This window comes from Artemia franciscana, chromosome 7 (assembly GCF_032884065.1).
Source record: "Artemia franciscana chromosome 7, ASM3288406v1, whole genome shotgun sequence".
NCBI lineage: Eukaryota > Metazoa > Arthropoda > Branchiopoda > Anostraca > Artemiidae > Artemia > Artemia franciscana.
Genome location: NC_088869.1, coordinates 38,443,801 through 38,459,884, shown reverse-complemented (window position 1 = coordinate 38,459,884; position 16,084 = coordinate 38,443,801). Strand labels below are relative to the sequence as shown.

At 36.7% G+C, this 16,084-nt stretch overlaps 1 protein-coding gene across 4 annotated transcripts in view; it reads left to right on the top strand.

The window, feature by feature from the left end:
* LOC136029251 (uncharacterized) overlaps positions 1-14,936 on the top strand; it is a 119,316-nt gene extending 104,380 nt beyond the window's left edge. For all 4 annotated transcript variants that reach the window (XM_065707481.1, XM_065707484.1, XM_065707482.1 and 1 more), the window contains exon 4: positions 12,830-14,936. In XM_065707481.1, the coding sequence (XP_065563553.1) occupies positions 12,830-13,128 (299 nt within the window). In that variant the 3' untranslated portion in view covers positions 13,129-14,936. The remainder of the gene's footprint in view (positions 1-12,829) is intronic.
* The last annotated feature ends 1,148 nt before the right edge of the window (positions 14,937-16,084 follow it).

Sequence of the window (16,084 nt, the reverse complement as noted above, 5' to 3'; positions counted from 1 at the left end):
TCTACCTGCATTTTGTCAGGAAAGTGCTTATTATATATTTATTTATTTTATTCTAACCCGTCATACAATACAAAACAAAGTTCAAAAAGACTGAGTATATTGAGGAAACGACAAAGAAAGGAATAAGAGAAAGAAAAAAAGACACATCACAAAATCTATCAGAACAGTTAATAAAGAATCTATAAAACATCTATAAAACACTGAACAACTTTTACATACATACAAATTTAAATACCACTGCATAAGAAGAGGATAACATGGATGGAAATTTATTTTACGATTGTGTTTCGAAATATGTTTTGATAGAGCTATTACTGGGTTGACTATTTTACAGTTTCGTATTAATGCTTGATTTCGGGTCCACGGGGGTAAGTATTTTGCAGATTTGAAATATACTGAACGGAGTTTACGTTTGTCAGTTTGTGAGAAAATCTTCCAAAATGGTGCTGTGTAGAGAAAATGTGGTAGTGCTGTGAAATTATATAGTTTAGCAAGGATTAATCGGTAGAAGCATTTTGTTTGATTTCGGACAACTGAAGCATAAGAAGCACCACATATTTTTTCATGAAGGGAAATCAGCAGCAAACGGATTAGTTTTAGGGATGGGCCAATTGGTAGACCAAGATAAATAAGTTTCTCAACTGGCTTCCGTATAGAGCGTCCCAAATGGACTGACGGCGTGGGACCTGAATTACCCCAATTAAGTAGAAGAACCTCAGGTTTCTCATTGATAAATTCTAGCCCTTATTTAAAAATTTGACTCTCGAGTATACTGAAGTTTTCTTCGATCCGCTGTAATGACCTGCTAAGATTAAGGACATCATCCGCATAATAGACAAGGGTCACGTTTGTTGCTGCCTCAGTGCATGAGGATAAGCATTTTGATTGCCAGCTAGTCCCAAGCCTAGAAAAAGGACGAGAATTAGGCAGAGAATTCGTGTCCCTCTCGCATCAAAATCAACCAGCATCAATGAAAAATATCGGATTGATTTTATGGACACAAAAAGGCCGCTTAGATTTGGTTTTTGCAATGTACGGACAATATAGCACCTAACTGGAACCAAGCAGGTCCTGCGAGAAGTAGCCACCTATAATCTCAACATAGTAGCTCTGTCAGAAGTGAGATGGATCCGCATAGGCAAAGAAATACTCGATAATGGCCAGACAATAATCTACAGTGGACCAGGAAATAACTAGAATTAGGAGTCGCTATGTTAATTTTCCAAAAGGCAGCAAAATCCCTCATCAGTTGGACTCCTGTCAATGAATGAGTAATGTTTGTGAGGTACCAGAGACACTTCATTAAAGTGATTGTAGTCAGCTATTATGCACCAATGAATAATGCTGAAGAGGTGGTCAAAGAGCGTTTCTATGACACTCTTAACTCAGTCTCTAAGGATACAACGAGTCATGATATGGTTATATTTGCCAGAGATTTCAACGCAATAGTAGATGACGATAGATATTACTGCCCAGAAGTACTTGGTTCATATGGTCTTGGTAATTAGTAATTAGGAGACAAACGATCTCCTAATTATTGGGAAACAGTTTCGTCAAAAGAATATTTACAAGTACACATGGACCCCCTTGACGGCACAGCAAGAAATCACATCGACCTCTTTCTTGTAAACAGGAAATGGCGATCAAGTCTCCAAGACGTAAGGACACTCAGAAGAGCTGACACTGGCTCAGGCCCCAGTCTCTTAATCGCCAAGGTTTTGCTCAAACTAAAGACCCCAGAAAAGAAGACAGACCTCCTGATGCCCCTATATGACACTGATAAGCTTACTGAACTAGAAGTCAGGAGTTGAGTCTCCACAAGGGGTTTGATGCTCTTATCCATCTTGGTGAAAGAGAGGATGCTATATGGATCATCAACAACATTTCAAACAATGTTGCTAAGGAAGTAATTGGACATAAAAAGAGGCACAAAGACCGGTTGATCTCTGATAAAACTTAGAACTTGATCCATGATAGAAAAACCCCAAAACAACATTTAGTTTCAGCAGGGTTTCAGAATCATGCAGTAATAAGGCTGCAGGCGTATAGGGATGAGGACATGCTCGTGAAGAAAAGTACGACATAGGACAAAAGGATTTCCTAGAGAGCAAGGCAACAAAGTCAGAGGCAGATCAAAAAAGAAAATCTAAGACTGTCTACAAGATCACTAACGAGATGATTGACAAGCGATGAAAAGATGATGGTCCTGTAAATGACAAAAACGGAAGAATAATCACAGAGAAAGGGATAGAAGAAAAAGAAAGGGATAGAAGAAGTCTGGGCCAACCATTTTAAAAGTGTCTTAAACCGTCCAGAACCGATCAGTCCCCCCAATATACTGGAAACTCTTTTACTTATTCTTGAAATAAACACCTATACTCCCACAGAAACTGAGATAGTTTCTTCATCAAAGAAGCTGAAGTACAGAAGAGCTCCTGGAAGCTATAGAATTTCCACTGAAATACAAAAACGTCTGTCAGTTCTCGTGTCAAAACCTGAATTCTACTGAATAGCACGATATGAGTCGCTGAGATTATCCCGAAAGAGTGGATTTTCAGTACTCTTGTGAAACTCTTCAAAAAAGGTGAGATCATTCTGTGCGAAAACAAGCAGGGAATCAGTTTTCTCTCTATTCCGACAAAGCTTCTTGCCCTCATAATTATGCTCCATATCCAGCCAATGATCGACAAGCATTTATGGGAGGAACATGACGGTTTCCGCCCAAATCACTCTTGTGTGGATCTCTTTTTGTACTACGAATGGTGTTAAAAGAGACAAAGGAGGGGAGATAGAATCTATACCTAATTTTTCTTCGACTCCGTATTGTTTTATTCCTAACATTCGACTCCGTCCATCGAGATGCACTCTGGAAAATCTCCAAGTACTATGGTGTCCTTGACAAAGTTGTTGAACTGATTAAGGCCCTGTATGAGAGTACGGAGTGTTGCGTACAGATGAGTGGAGGCTAGTCAAGATATTTCAGAATCATCTCCAGAGAAAAGTAATGATGTGTCCAGGCCCCTCCGAAAGTTCTTTGATGTACTGCGGTTTGGTCTCAAGTTAAATGCATCAAAAATTAAAGGCATGGCTGTCACGGGATCCCCCCTCAACATAAAGTGCGGCAATGAGGATGTAGAAATGCTGTCGAGTTTAAATATTTGGGGAGCACAGTAGAGAATACAGGGGCAATAGGCAAAGAGATCCATACTCGTATCGGTCAGGCTAGTGTCTCGTCTACCAGACTTAAGCAGATTTGGTGCTCATAGAAGTTCTGAAACCGGCCAAAACTTCGAGTCTTCAACAGTAATGTTCTCTCAGCTATATTGTAAGGAAGCAAATGCTGGAAGTTAAATCAGCAGCAAGAGAAGAGATTTCAAGCCTTTGAGAACAATTGTCTGTGACGAATCCTCAATAAAAACTGGACACAACATGTCTCAAACCACAGAGTACACCAGTTACTGGGCAACCTCTAGTTATCGACATTATCAGGACCTGAACATGGAAATACTTGGTATGCTGTACAAATGAAAGACGACCGAACATCAAGATCAATCCTACAGTGGCAACCAACGAGAACGTGGTGAAGGGTAAGTCCAAAGAACACACTATGCCAAATGTGCCAGAGGGACCTTCTTAACATGAATACGTCCATACAACCCCAATGAGAAGACGTTAGGGCAGCAGCCCATTTGAGGGACGATTGGTGTCTCTTCATCGATGCCATGGGTGCCTCCAGAGGCACAGGAGGTTCTAAGATCTAACGTAAGGTCTGAGACATTGCTTTTAAAAACAGGAGGAGAAGTGATCAATCAGTTCGTGGTATCTAGCTGTAAGTAAGAAGCGACCCGGATCAATAGTAACCGAAACTCTAAAAGCGGATTTTGATACCAATAGATATATCAAAGAAATTGCTTTTTTATGCTGACCTCAAATATATAAAATTCATTAAGTTTAGTCTCACTCATCAAAGGTTGCGAGCCTGAGAAAATTTTTCTGATTTTTGAAAAAGAGGAAACACCCCCTAAGAGTCAAGTGATCTTAATGAAAATCATAGCATCAAATTCAGCGTATCAGAGAGCCCTATTGAACAGGTTTCAAGCTCCTGCCTGCAAAAATGTGGTCTTTTTTGTTTTTTGCCAGAAGAAAAATCACAGATGTGTGTTTGTTTGTTTTTTTGCTTGTTTTTCCCAGGGGTGGTCACCTAGACCCTTGTTTTGCCCTTTGTTTGCCCGTAGTATTTATTACTGGGATGTGTGCTTACATTTTTGGGTGGGGGGGGGATAAATTATCCGCTGGGGTTTTTCCACGGAGGACTTTTTCAGGAGGGGAGTTTCCAGGGAGTTAACCTATCAGGGCAAATTATAGAGTGGGGGAATTTGCCAGAATTCTTATGCAAAATTCTTTTTGTATATTTTGCTTTCTCTTCTCTGCCTCAGTTTTACGCGTGGAGTGGTTAAGAGTAATTATCCAGGGTAAATTGCCACCGAGATTGAATTGTCTAGAGGATATTTACGTGGGAAGGGGGTTTCTTCTTGGAGGTGGGGCCAGATTTCCTGGTATTATTTAAAAAACGATCAAAAATTAGATAAAAAACAAGTTTTTTCAACTGAAAGTAAGGAGCAACATTGAAACTTAAAATGAACAGAAATTATTATGTATATAAAGGGGGTTGCCCCATCTGCGTCACCTCGCTCCTTACGCTAAAGTTGAATTTTGTCCCAATTCTTTAAGAATGACTCCTGAAACACAAGGCCCGTAAAACAATAAGACCCTTTTTTAAAAGTACTAAAAACTATAGCGTAAAGAGTGAGGTGTTGAGGAGGGGGCAACCCCTTTATATACGTAATAATTTCTGTTAGTTTAAATTTTAATGTTGCTCCTAACTTTCAGTTGGAAAAACTTGTTTTTTTATTCAATAGCACCGTGAAGCGTACCTTATAAACAGAAACAAAACTATTCAGATAATTAGATTGGCTACTGGGACAAGAAAGTCAATTCCATGGAGCACGTGTTAGATGAAATGAAATAGAAACCGGCAAGTTAGATAGATTTGTAGTTTTAAGCTTACTTTAAGCCGCGAATATAGATTTCTCAGGGTACGAATAATAGAAGGGTGAGCCCCTCTTTTTGCCGTATGAAGGGACATGGCTCAGTGTTCAAATCAGTCAAATATATACCAGCATCGTGTACTGCTAGAGCGAGACTTTCTTGGGCCAGTAGAGCCTTCTTTAGGATATTAACTACAACACTAGGAACGTTTTATTCTGAAAACCAATCTGGTATGGTGGAACGCTACATTCCTCCTTTAACTCATCAACAAAAAGCAGCTCAAACAGTTTACAGAATGTAGTAGAGATTATTATAGGCCTAAAAGTGGAAATTGAATGTTATATTTGTCTTTCTTGAGGATCGGAGTGAGATCACCAATGCGAAAAGACGATGGCAATGTAAAAGTAAAGAAAAATCATCTGCATGAGTGATCCTAGATGTGACATGAGCAAAGAAGTTCGAATATTAATATTAGTGCATATTAATGTATGTATGTATGTATGTATATGTTTATTTCCCGTCATATTGCAAAAAAAAAATACAAAACTGACGGAGTAATGCGAGAAAAAAAAACAAAAGAAAAAAAAACAGACTTCTAAAAACGGAATTAATTTCAACAAAGCGCAAGCAAATGGGGAACTACAAAACCATTATATAAAGTAGCAAGGATGCGACGGCTAAACTTAAACTTCAGCGCTACCAACAGGCCATATGCCCTCCTACTTTTATTCATAAAAAAAAAAATTTTAAGCAAGACCCGTGTCGATCGGATATTTTTTCCAATTGGGACTCCAAGGTACGTATGACGTTCTTGGTCTTGTATGACGTGCACACCAAGAGATACCGCAACGAAATCTTGGCAACGGTGATAAAAAACTAGAATCTAACTCTTACTATGATTAAAATTGAGACCAATACAAATATATTCATCGGGCAATATACGAAAGTTTCCTTCAATCCCTGCTTGTGTTCTACTTACATTCAATACTTCATCCGCGTAATTTACTAATGAAACGTCTATTCCTTTAAAAATACATGTCGTGAGGGCCTTTTGCTGGGGCTCGATTACACTGTTATTGAACAGGGATGGGGAGGCTAGGGCTCCTTGTCTAATACCTTTTTAGTGGGTATTGGCAGGGTAAGATCTACAACACCAGGTAAAACAGGGACCTTTACTCTAGCAATCAGATTTCTATAAATGTCGCGCATAGCCCTAACTACCGAAGGATCTGTACCGCGTATATATGCTATCAGCAGTATATGTGCATGTATGCCGGAGTCAAAGGCTCTAAAAACGTCCAGCCCAGCAAAAAAAATACTTCATCCTTTTCAGCGGCATGAAGTAGCAAATTTGCAATGAGATGATGAGCATGTTCACGACCTAGACCTTTCTTAAAACCAAATTGGTTCTCTGGCGTGTAACACTTACTAGAAATTTCATCAACAACCAATAGCTCAAATACTTTGCATAAAACAGGAGAAACAGTAATTGACCTAACTGAGGAACAGCAGTCAGCTGGCTTTCCTTTTTTTCAAAAAAAGGACTAATTAAACGAGTACTGAATAAATTTGGGATAATACCAGTAACAAAATTCATTTGGTAAAGTAGTGATAAATGTTCAAGTAAGACACAAGAACTAAATTCCAAATGCTTCGCATAAATCAAATCCGCACCACGGGAAGTCTTTTTTCGTAGTTTCAGGATGCATGTCTGAATAATTGGCAGCTTTAGCTGGACACCACCGTTAAGACTCCATGATGTGACTCGTAGTCCAGGATTCATTTTGACGGATGCATGAGTTTCTGTGCAACGGGGCACTTGTAACTATAACACGGGTTATCAGTCTGGGAGCAAAGGGCAAACTGGACATTTTTCAGGCAGGGAGAATCAGGCAGAAACCCTTTGGAAGTACATTAATATTGCTTGCGGGAGATTTCAGGCAAACATTACCTATAATACCTAGATCAACCCCTGTGGACGAAATGAATGCTTGCCTGAAAAATTCTAATTTATGGGCACACGTAAAGACATTAAAATTAACTATAAATATGCGTGTCCGATTGCAAAACGATGACTCTGGTTAAATATTTTCAGATAAATTGCTGGCAATTGGAAACGGAAAGCTCCCAGTAGACTCAATTTCAGGACGTATACAACTGCCTGCAGAATTCTGTAATTTAGTGACGTCCAAAAATGAATTGGTTGAAAACGTATTTCCGAATATTCTAACCAATTATAAAAATCATAAATGGCTCAGTAAACGAGCGATTTGGCAGCCAAGAATGAAGATGTCCACGAAATCAACAATATTATTGTGACCAAGATTCGAGACCAGGAAGTAATTTACAAGTCAGTTGACACAGTTCTGGAACCAAATGAAGCGGTTAATTATCCATCTGAATTTTTAAATTCCATGGATCTCCCAGGGTTTCCACCACACGTGCTACAACTAAAAATAGGCGTACAAATAAAACTGTTACGAAATATTAACCCATCAATGCTTTGCAATGGCACGCGACTTGCCGTAAAAAAAAAACAATGGAAAACGTAATTGAGGCAACAATCTTGACAGGGCCTTATGAGGGTGAGGCTGTTTGAACTCCTCGCATTCCTATGATTCCAACGGATCTGCTTTTTCAATTTAAAAGATTAGTATTTGAAATCACCATCAACAAAGCTCAAGGGCAATCATTAGAAAAATGCGGTATAGATCTTAATACAGATTGTTTTTCCCATAGACAATTGTATCTAGCATGTTCGAGGGTTCGGTAAACCTGACAATCTATTTAGATGCACAGACAATGGGACAGCGAAGAATGTTGTATATTCAGTTTTACGTAGTTAATTTATAGTGTATATGTATATCGATCAATCTATCTTTCTATATAAAAATAAGTTGTATGTATGCATGCTAGCTTGTTTGTAAAAAGAGGGTTTGCATATGATGTCATTATAAGTATATAAGGCTTTGTATATGCACAGACAGTTGGACAGCGAAGGATGTTGTATGTTCGCAAGTTTTACGTAGTTAAATATATATATATATATATATATATATATATATATATATATATATATATATATATATATATATATATATTATATATATTCACAGGTGGGACACAGGGACACAACTACAATGGTGCGTAACTAATATGGCACGTAACGACTTACGCGCGGGGGGGGGGGCTTTGGAGGGGGTGGGGGTGGCACGAAGCTAGTTACGAAATAAAACAGATTATGATAGTAAAATTCAGTCACATTTAAATGATAGTAAAATTCAGTCATATTTAAATGATACAAACACTTATGTTAAATCAACCCATGACCAGACTGATCAATTAAATCATAAAATTTATAAAAGAATTAGTTATAAGTTATAAAAGAGTTATAAAAGAATTAAAAACTCTGAAAGAAAAGAAGGGATTGCGGTTGTCCCCTCCGCAATCCCTCACTCTTTACGCTAAAGCTTTTAATTGTTTTAAAAAGTAGAATTGTGGCAAAGAGTCAAACTTTAGCGTAAAGAGTGAGGGATTGCGGAGGGGACAACCCATTTCATATACGGAGTAATTTCTGTTCGTTTTAAGTTTTAATGTCGCTCGTTACTTTCAGCTAAAAAAATCAGTTTTTTTTTATTTAATTTCTGAACGTTTTTATGGCACTTGGTATTAACCAAGTGACATATAGCAGTCGCCAATTCTGTCGGTCTGTCTGTCTGTCGGTCCCGGTTTTGCTACTTTAGGCACTTCCAGGTAAGCTAGGACGATGAAATTTGGCAAGCGTATCAGGGACCGGACCAGATTAAATTAGAAATAGTCGTTTTCCCGATTTGACCATCTGGGGGGGGGGAGTGGGGGCCCGGTTAATTCGCAAAAAATAGAAAAAATGAAGTATTTTTAACTTATCAGCGGGTATTTGGATCTTAATGAAATTTGATGTTTGGAATGATATTGTGTCTTAGAGCTCTTATTTTTAATCCCGACCGGATCTGATGACATTGGGGGGAGTTGGAGGAGGAAAACCTAAAGTCCCGGTTTTGCTACTTTAGGCACTTCCAGGTAAGCTAGGACGATGAAATTTGGCAAGCGTATCAGGGACCGGACCAGATTAAATTAGAAATAGTCGTTTTCCCGATTTGACCATCTGGGGTGGGGGGAGAAGGGGCCGGTTAATTCGGAAAAATAGAAAAAATGAAGTATTTTTAACTTATGAGCGGGTGATTGGATCTTAATGAAATTTGATGTTTGGAATGATATTGTGTCTCAGAGCTCTTATTTTAAATCCCGACTGGGTCTGATGACATTGGGGGGAGTTGGAGGGGGGAAACCTAAAATCTTGGAAAACACTTAGAGTAGAGGGATCGGGATGAAACTTGATGGGAAAAATAAGCGCAAGTCCCAGATACATGATTGACATAATCGGAACTTATTTGCTCTCTTTGGGGTAGTTGGGAGGGGGGGAGTAAGTCTTAAAAATTAGAAAAATGAGGTATTTTCAACTTACGAACGGGTGATCAGATCTCAATGAAATTTGATGTTTAGAAGGATATCGTGTTATAGAGCTCTTATTTTAAATCCCGACCGGATCTGGTGACGGGGGCGGGGAGTTGGGAGGGGGAAACCTAAAACTTGGAAAACACTTAGAGTGGAGGGATCGGGATGAAACATGGTGGGAAAAATAAACACAAGTCCTAGATAGATGATTGACATAAACGGAACGGATCCGCTCTCTTTTGGGTAGTTGGGGGGGGGGGTTAATTCTGAAAAATTAGAAAAAATGAGGTATTTTTAACTTACGAATGGGTGATTGGATCTCCATGAAATTTGATTTTTAGAAGGATATCGTGGCTCAAAACTCTTATTTTAAATCCTGACCGGATCTGGTGACATTGGGGGAAGTTTGGGGTGGGGAGACCTAAAATGATGGGAAACCCTTAGATTGGAAGGATTGGGATGAAACTTGGTTGGAAAAATAAGCAAAAGTCTTGCATACATAATTTACATAATTGGAACGGATCCGCTCAATTGCGGGGGGGGGGGGGTAATTCTGAAAAATAAGAAAAATAACGTATTTTTAACTTACGAAGGAGTGATCGGATCTTCATGAAACTTCATATTTAGAAGGACCTCGTAACTCTGATATCTTATTTTAAATCTCAACCGGATCAAACGTAATTGGGGGGGGGGGCAGTTGGGGGGACCGGAAATCTTAGAAAATACTTAAAGCGGTGAGATCAGGATGAAACTGGATGGGAAGAATAGAAACCTGTCCAAGATACGTGACTGACATAACTGGACCGGATCTGCTCTCTTTGGTGGAATTGGGAGGGGGGAGGTAATTTTGAAAATTGAGGTATTTGTAACTTACGAAAGGGTGACCAGATCTTAATGAAATTTGATATTTAGAAGGATCTTGTGCTATAAAGTTTAACTTTAGGTTCTGACCTTCTCACAAGTGCCAAATGAGCTCTTGGCTCTTGGCTCTTCCGACCTCGTCCAAATGAGCTCTTGGCTCTTCCGACCTCCTACCATATGAGCTCTCGGCTCTTCCGACCTCGTCACAAGTGCCATATGAGCTCTTAGCTCTTGTTGAATTAATGCATGTTTGGTTTTGGCTCTCCGCACATAAATTATTAAAATGAAATTTGTATATTAATTCTTTTTTTGGCTAAATGGCTTTCTCTTAGTTTTGATCAGACGATTTTGAGAAATAAGGGGTGGATAAGGAGGCCTAGTTGCCCTCCAATTTTTCGGTTACTTAAAAAGGCAACTAGAACTTTTAATTTTTAACGAATGTTTTTATTAGTAAAAAATATACGTAACTTAAGAATTAACTTACGTAACAAACTTTCATAACCTTATATTTTTATTATGTATACGAGGGGGTTTGTACCCTCGTTAATACCTCGCTCTTTACACTAAATCTTAACTTTTCTCCCAATTCTTTAAGAATGACCCCTGAATCAGAAAGGCCGTAGAATAAATAGTTGAAAAAACTAAAAATACTTTAGCATAAAGAGCAAGGTATTTATCTCCTCCTAAATACCTCGCTCTTTATGCTAAAGTATTTTTAGAACCCCTCATATGCGTAATTATCTCTGTTCGTTTTAAGTTTCAATGCTACTTCTTCCTTTCATTTGAAAAAACGTTTTCATGTTTATTTTTCATTGTTTTCTTATAGTAATGCTAGAGAATTCTGCGCCCTTTTCATTGCATTTTTCATCCCCCATGACAGATTCTTCCAAGGAAAGATCCTCCAACATAGCCCCCTCTCCTCAGCCCCACCCCCAAACAAAGTAAAATCCCCCTGAAAACGTCTGTACACTTCCCAATAATCATTACTATATGTAAACACTGGTCAAAGTTTGTAACTTGCAGCCCCTCCCCCAGGGATTGTGGGGGAATACGTCATCCCCAAAGACATAGTTATTATAGTTTTCGACTATGCTGAACAAAATGGCTATCTCAAAATTTTGATCCGTTGACTTTGGGAAAAAAATGAGCGTGGGAGGGGGCCTAGATGCCCTCCAATTTTCTTGGTCACTTAAAAAGGGCACTAGAACTTTTCATTTCTGTTAGAATGAGCCCTCTTGCGACATTCTAGGATCACTTGGTCGATACGATGACCCCTGGGGAAAAAAAACAAAAAAACAAATAAACACGCACCCGTGATTTGTCTTCTGGCAAAAAATACAAAATTCCACATTTTTGTAGATAGGAGCTTGAAACTTCTACAGTAGGGTTCTCTGATACGCTGAATCTGATGGTGTCATTTTCGTTAAGATCCTACAACTTTAGGGGGTGTTTCTCCCTATTTTCCTAAATAAGGCAAATTTTCTCAGGCTCGTAACTTCTTATGAGTAAGATTAAACTTGATGAAACTTATATATTTGAAATCAGCATTAAAATGGGATTCTTTTGATGTACCTATTGATATCAAAATTCCATTTTTTAGAGTTTTGGTTACTATTGAGCCGGGTCGCTCCTTACTACAGTTCGTTACCACGAACTGTTTGATTTGGGTGAATACACACTCAACCCTATGTACACAAAAATAATTATAAAAAATAATCTAATTCAAAATAAAACAAAAATAGGAACGAACAAAAACAAACCCAATCCCAAAAGAACTACAAGATTAGCTGCAGAGAAGGCAAATATCGCAATAAGAAATTATTCCAATTTTTAATAAATACAGTTAGTGAAATGAATGAACCTTTTTAGCTTGTAAAATGTTAACTTTTATCACACAGTCTTGGCTGAACTTTTCGTTAAGAAGTAATGATGTCGAGGCTATTTAAAAAGAATGGATTTTTAACCGATTTTTTAATGTAAGTGTGTTATTGTTCATTATTTTCTTTGCTGAAGACGGCCCTTAGATATAGAGCCGAAATATTTAAATAGGTTTTGTTGGCTCGCTGTCTTGGGGGAAAAAAATCCTCATTATTCTCTCTTCTGTATTTTTATTATGTTTATGTGATTATGTGATTACGGAAATGATGCTAAATGACAATAAAACTAGTCACTAAAACATGCAATTGTTTCTTTCCGTATAAAAGGACCTTCAAAAATAATTAAAAAGAAAGCTTACATTAAAAAAAAAGTATATTGTTATCTGAAACTTTCGTAGAATTGTTATGTTCCTTAATAGTTTGTCCTTTTGAAGTTCAGTTCATATATTAATGGATGGGAGGGGCAGCTTAAGCAAAAATAGACTCTAAAGTTCGCTTGACAATTTTACAAATAATAAATTAGTCATAATAAATTTTAATCGTTTCAGGCTATGATTATTCATCAATGATTGCACCTGGGTACAATGACCCAAGTGCACCGATAGTTTACGGAATATCCAGATACCCAAACCATATTAAATCTACAGCGACTGGAGTGGCTAAAGTATTTGCTGCTGACACGAACAGTAACTTTATCACTTCAGATCCAGCTTGGAAATTTGGACCTGCACCACTTACACAGCATGCTGCATCCTATCTAGCAGGAAATGGACCAATGCGAAGGAATTACAACACTAGACAAGCTCGTCTTTATCAGAGCTTACCATATAATATGCCATACTATTAGTGATTTAAGTTAAAGCGATAGGTTCTCAAGCCCTGTCTGTTTTGAGATACACCATTGGGGGATAGGTAAGGGGGGTGTGACCCTCATGGTTCTAGTTCATGGGCACTCATGGTATTGGTATATTGTAAAGAAAAATCTATTTATTTTTTAATATGTCTTCATATTTTTTTATTTAAAAAAAAAAGAAATTATAGAAATTGTAACTTGGTTACAGAAACTTCTTATTTGAAATGCAACTGAAAAAAATTTGACATAATTTTTTCTAAGCATAGTATGAATAATTCGTGTATAACATTTGCTTAATAATATTTATCACTGTATAGGTAGAGTATTATTTATTTATTGTGTATACAAACCTGTAAACTCTTATTTCATCGGTTAGGTTTTTCAATGTTTCAGTATAAATAATACCTTCGAAATTTGAAACTAAACTAAGAAAAAGAAAAGATTGCAATTGTGAAATAAATTTTTTCTTCATCTGATGAACAAATCACACATTTTGTATTTTTTGTAATAATGACTTTAGATTTTGACCTCGGGTACGCCTTTAAAACGTTGTTGGTTATTTTTTGCAGTTACGATGTAGCTAAGCATGATTATTTTCTGTTATGTTTTCAGAGTAGTGCTACTGTTTGTAAATAGTAGCACTAGGAATATGTTTATAACTTGCAAAAAGATAGAGCTTGAACACACTCAAATAACATAAAAATTTAAGCTAACTGAGCAAAAATTAACAGGAGGAAAATTTGCATTTGACAAGTTTAGTTAGTTATCAGTTTTGACATGAAGATATGCTTCTAACATTTTTGAAAATAAATCAGAAGTGGAATTGGAAGTATCGAAGAATCAAATAAAATAAAACAGTTGGATTAATATTAAGAAGGTAAGCAAATTACGGCTTTGTTGGCACAGAAGAACTTTAGTGGCTAGTACTTGTCAATATTCTTAACACTCATATTGGTACTCTGCTCTAGTGTAAAAAATAGTTTGATTCACTGTTTATATATCCTTCCAATTCATACAAATCTGTCAGTACCTCGTCAAAAGGAAAGTTTGTGTGTAATTGTTTTAAGAAGAAATTGTTTCTGTTTGTAATGAGGATTTCATGTTATATATATGGGAAGTTTTAAAGGACCTAAAAGCATGAGGCTTATCATAGTCTCAGTCTGATTTGTCTTTCCGAAGTTGTTTTCTATTTTCCGTTTGTATGATAAACTTATCAGCAATACAGGAAAAATTCAATCCGTTTTCAATTTTACCTGGTTGTAATTAGAAATTTACGTTTTATATTTGTGCAGACATGAAAGTCTCTAAAATGAAACTGAGGCTGGAAAATCAAATGCTTCTTTTGAACCTTGAAAAACTGGACATCTTTCCTTTGATGTTTTTTTTTTTTTTTTTTTTTTTAATTTCGTTAATTTACAAAGTCTGTTTCTCAAAAACCTGTGCTCCATTCCGATTATATCGTTATCGTAGTCAAGCTCGGACTATGTCAGCCATCTAAGACATTGTGATAAAATTTCTCATAGTTCTGTGCAAATAGAAAACGACCCAAGATATGGTCTACAACACGACAAATCAAAGAAGGTGAAATTAGCTCTCAATTTTAAAATGGTTTTCAGAAGATAACATAATTTTACAGGCCAATAACATTGTTATTCATCCAAAGATTTTTTGTTTCTTTGTAAAAGGAGGAAGAAGATGACTCAATGCTCTTAGGTCTGAAGATTGATTTATTTTTTTTATTCGCTTGTATGTTTTGTTGAAAACGTTTATTTTCTACTTAACAATAAATATTTTTTTAATTAGTTTTAAGTGAAATTATTGAAGGATAATTCCGAGTACATATTTAAAAGCTAAAACAGGCCAGGGAATTAGATCTTGGCAACATAAAGTTAAATTAGTTAGAAATAGGGTAATTTTCATGAACCTCGCTCATTACCAGACTCTCTTAGATCAAACAAGTATGCTAGTCTGGTGCTCACGGACTTTAGCCTTTCCATCATGGGCATTATGAACCAGGAGAAAAACTTGATGTGTAAGTGTTTCGGTTCGTAGATCTTAGAAAGTATTTGTTTCTTTTTCAGAACTACACTGTAGCAGTCAAAGAGTTTGTGGTGACGAATTATAATTAAATATTGACTCGTAATAATACTAGAACTGATCTCTAAAAAAAAACACAAGAAAGGCATTTTCTTTTTGATTCTAAATAATGCAAAATTCCTCAAGTTCAAAGCTACTCACCAAAATTAAGAGCCAGCGAAAATTTGTCTGATTTTCGAAAAGGATTAAAACACCTCTGAAAGATTGATTAATATTCATAGAATTACATAATTAAATTCAGTTTATCATAGATTTTTCCTGTATTTCAAGCCCCCATCTACAAAAATGTGATATTTTTCATTTTTTCCGAGAAAAAGATCACGGACGCGTGTTTATTTGTTTGTGAGTTGGCCAGTTTCTTTTTTTCCTATAGGTGAAAATATCATTCTAATGGTCCTAGATAAGGAAATTAAAAGTTTTAGTGCCCACTTTAAGTAGTAAAAAAGACTTTAATGCATTAAATCGGCCATTTGTACCATTTTGTGGCACAGAATTACACCTTTGCCTAGGACAAAAGGCTACTAATTAAAAATTCTGGACATCCAATCGATTTAGAACAGTCCGAAAGTTATATATTTAGGTTCTCGATTTCAGAGGCAGTAATGCCATGTGGTGGAGCAGTCGTTCTTAAATATACATTTAGTCAATACAACGTTAAAAGTTGACGAAGATATTTATTTTAAACTTTTTCAAGCTTCATGGGTGCCACAAAAATGTTCAGGAGAGTGGGAGAGGGAGTGCCACCAAAAGTTTTTTTTTATTAAAAACATTGTTTTGCTTTTTTTTAAATGATTATATTTTTTGTTTTAAATTAGAATTTTTATCCTTTTCTTATAATGCCTTCTTATTCCTG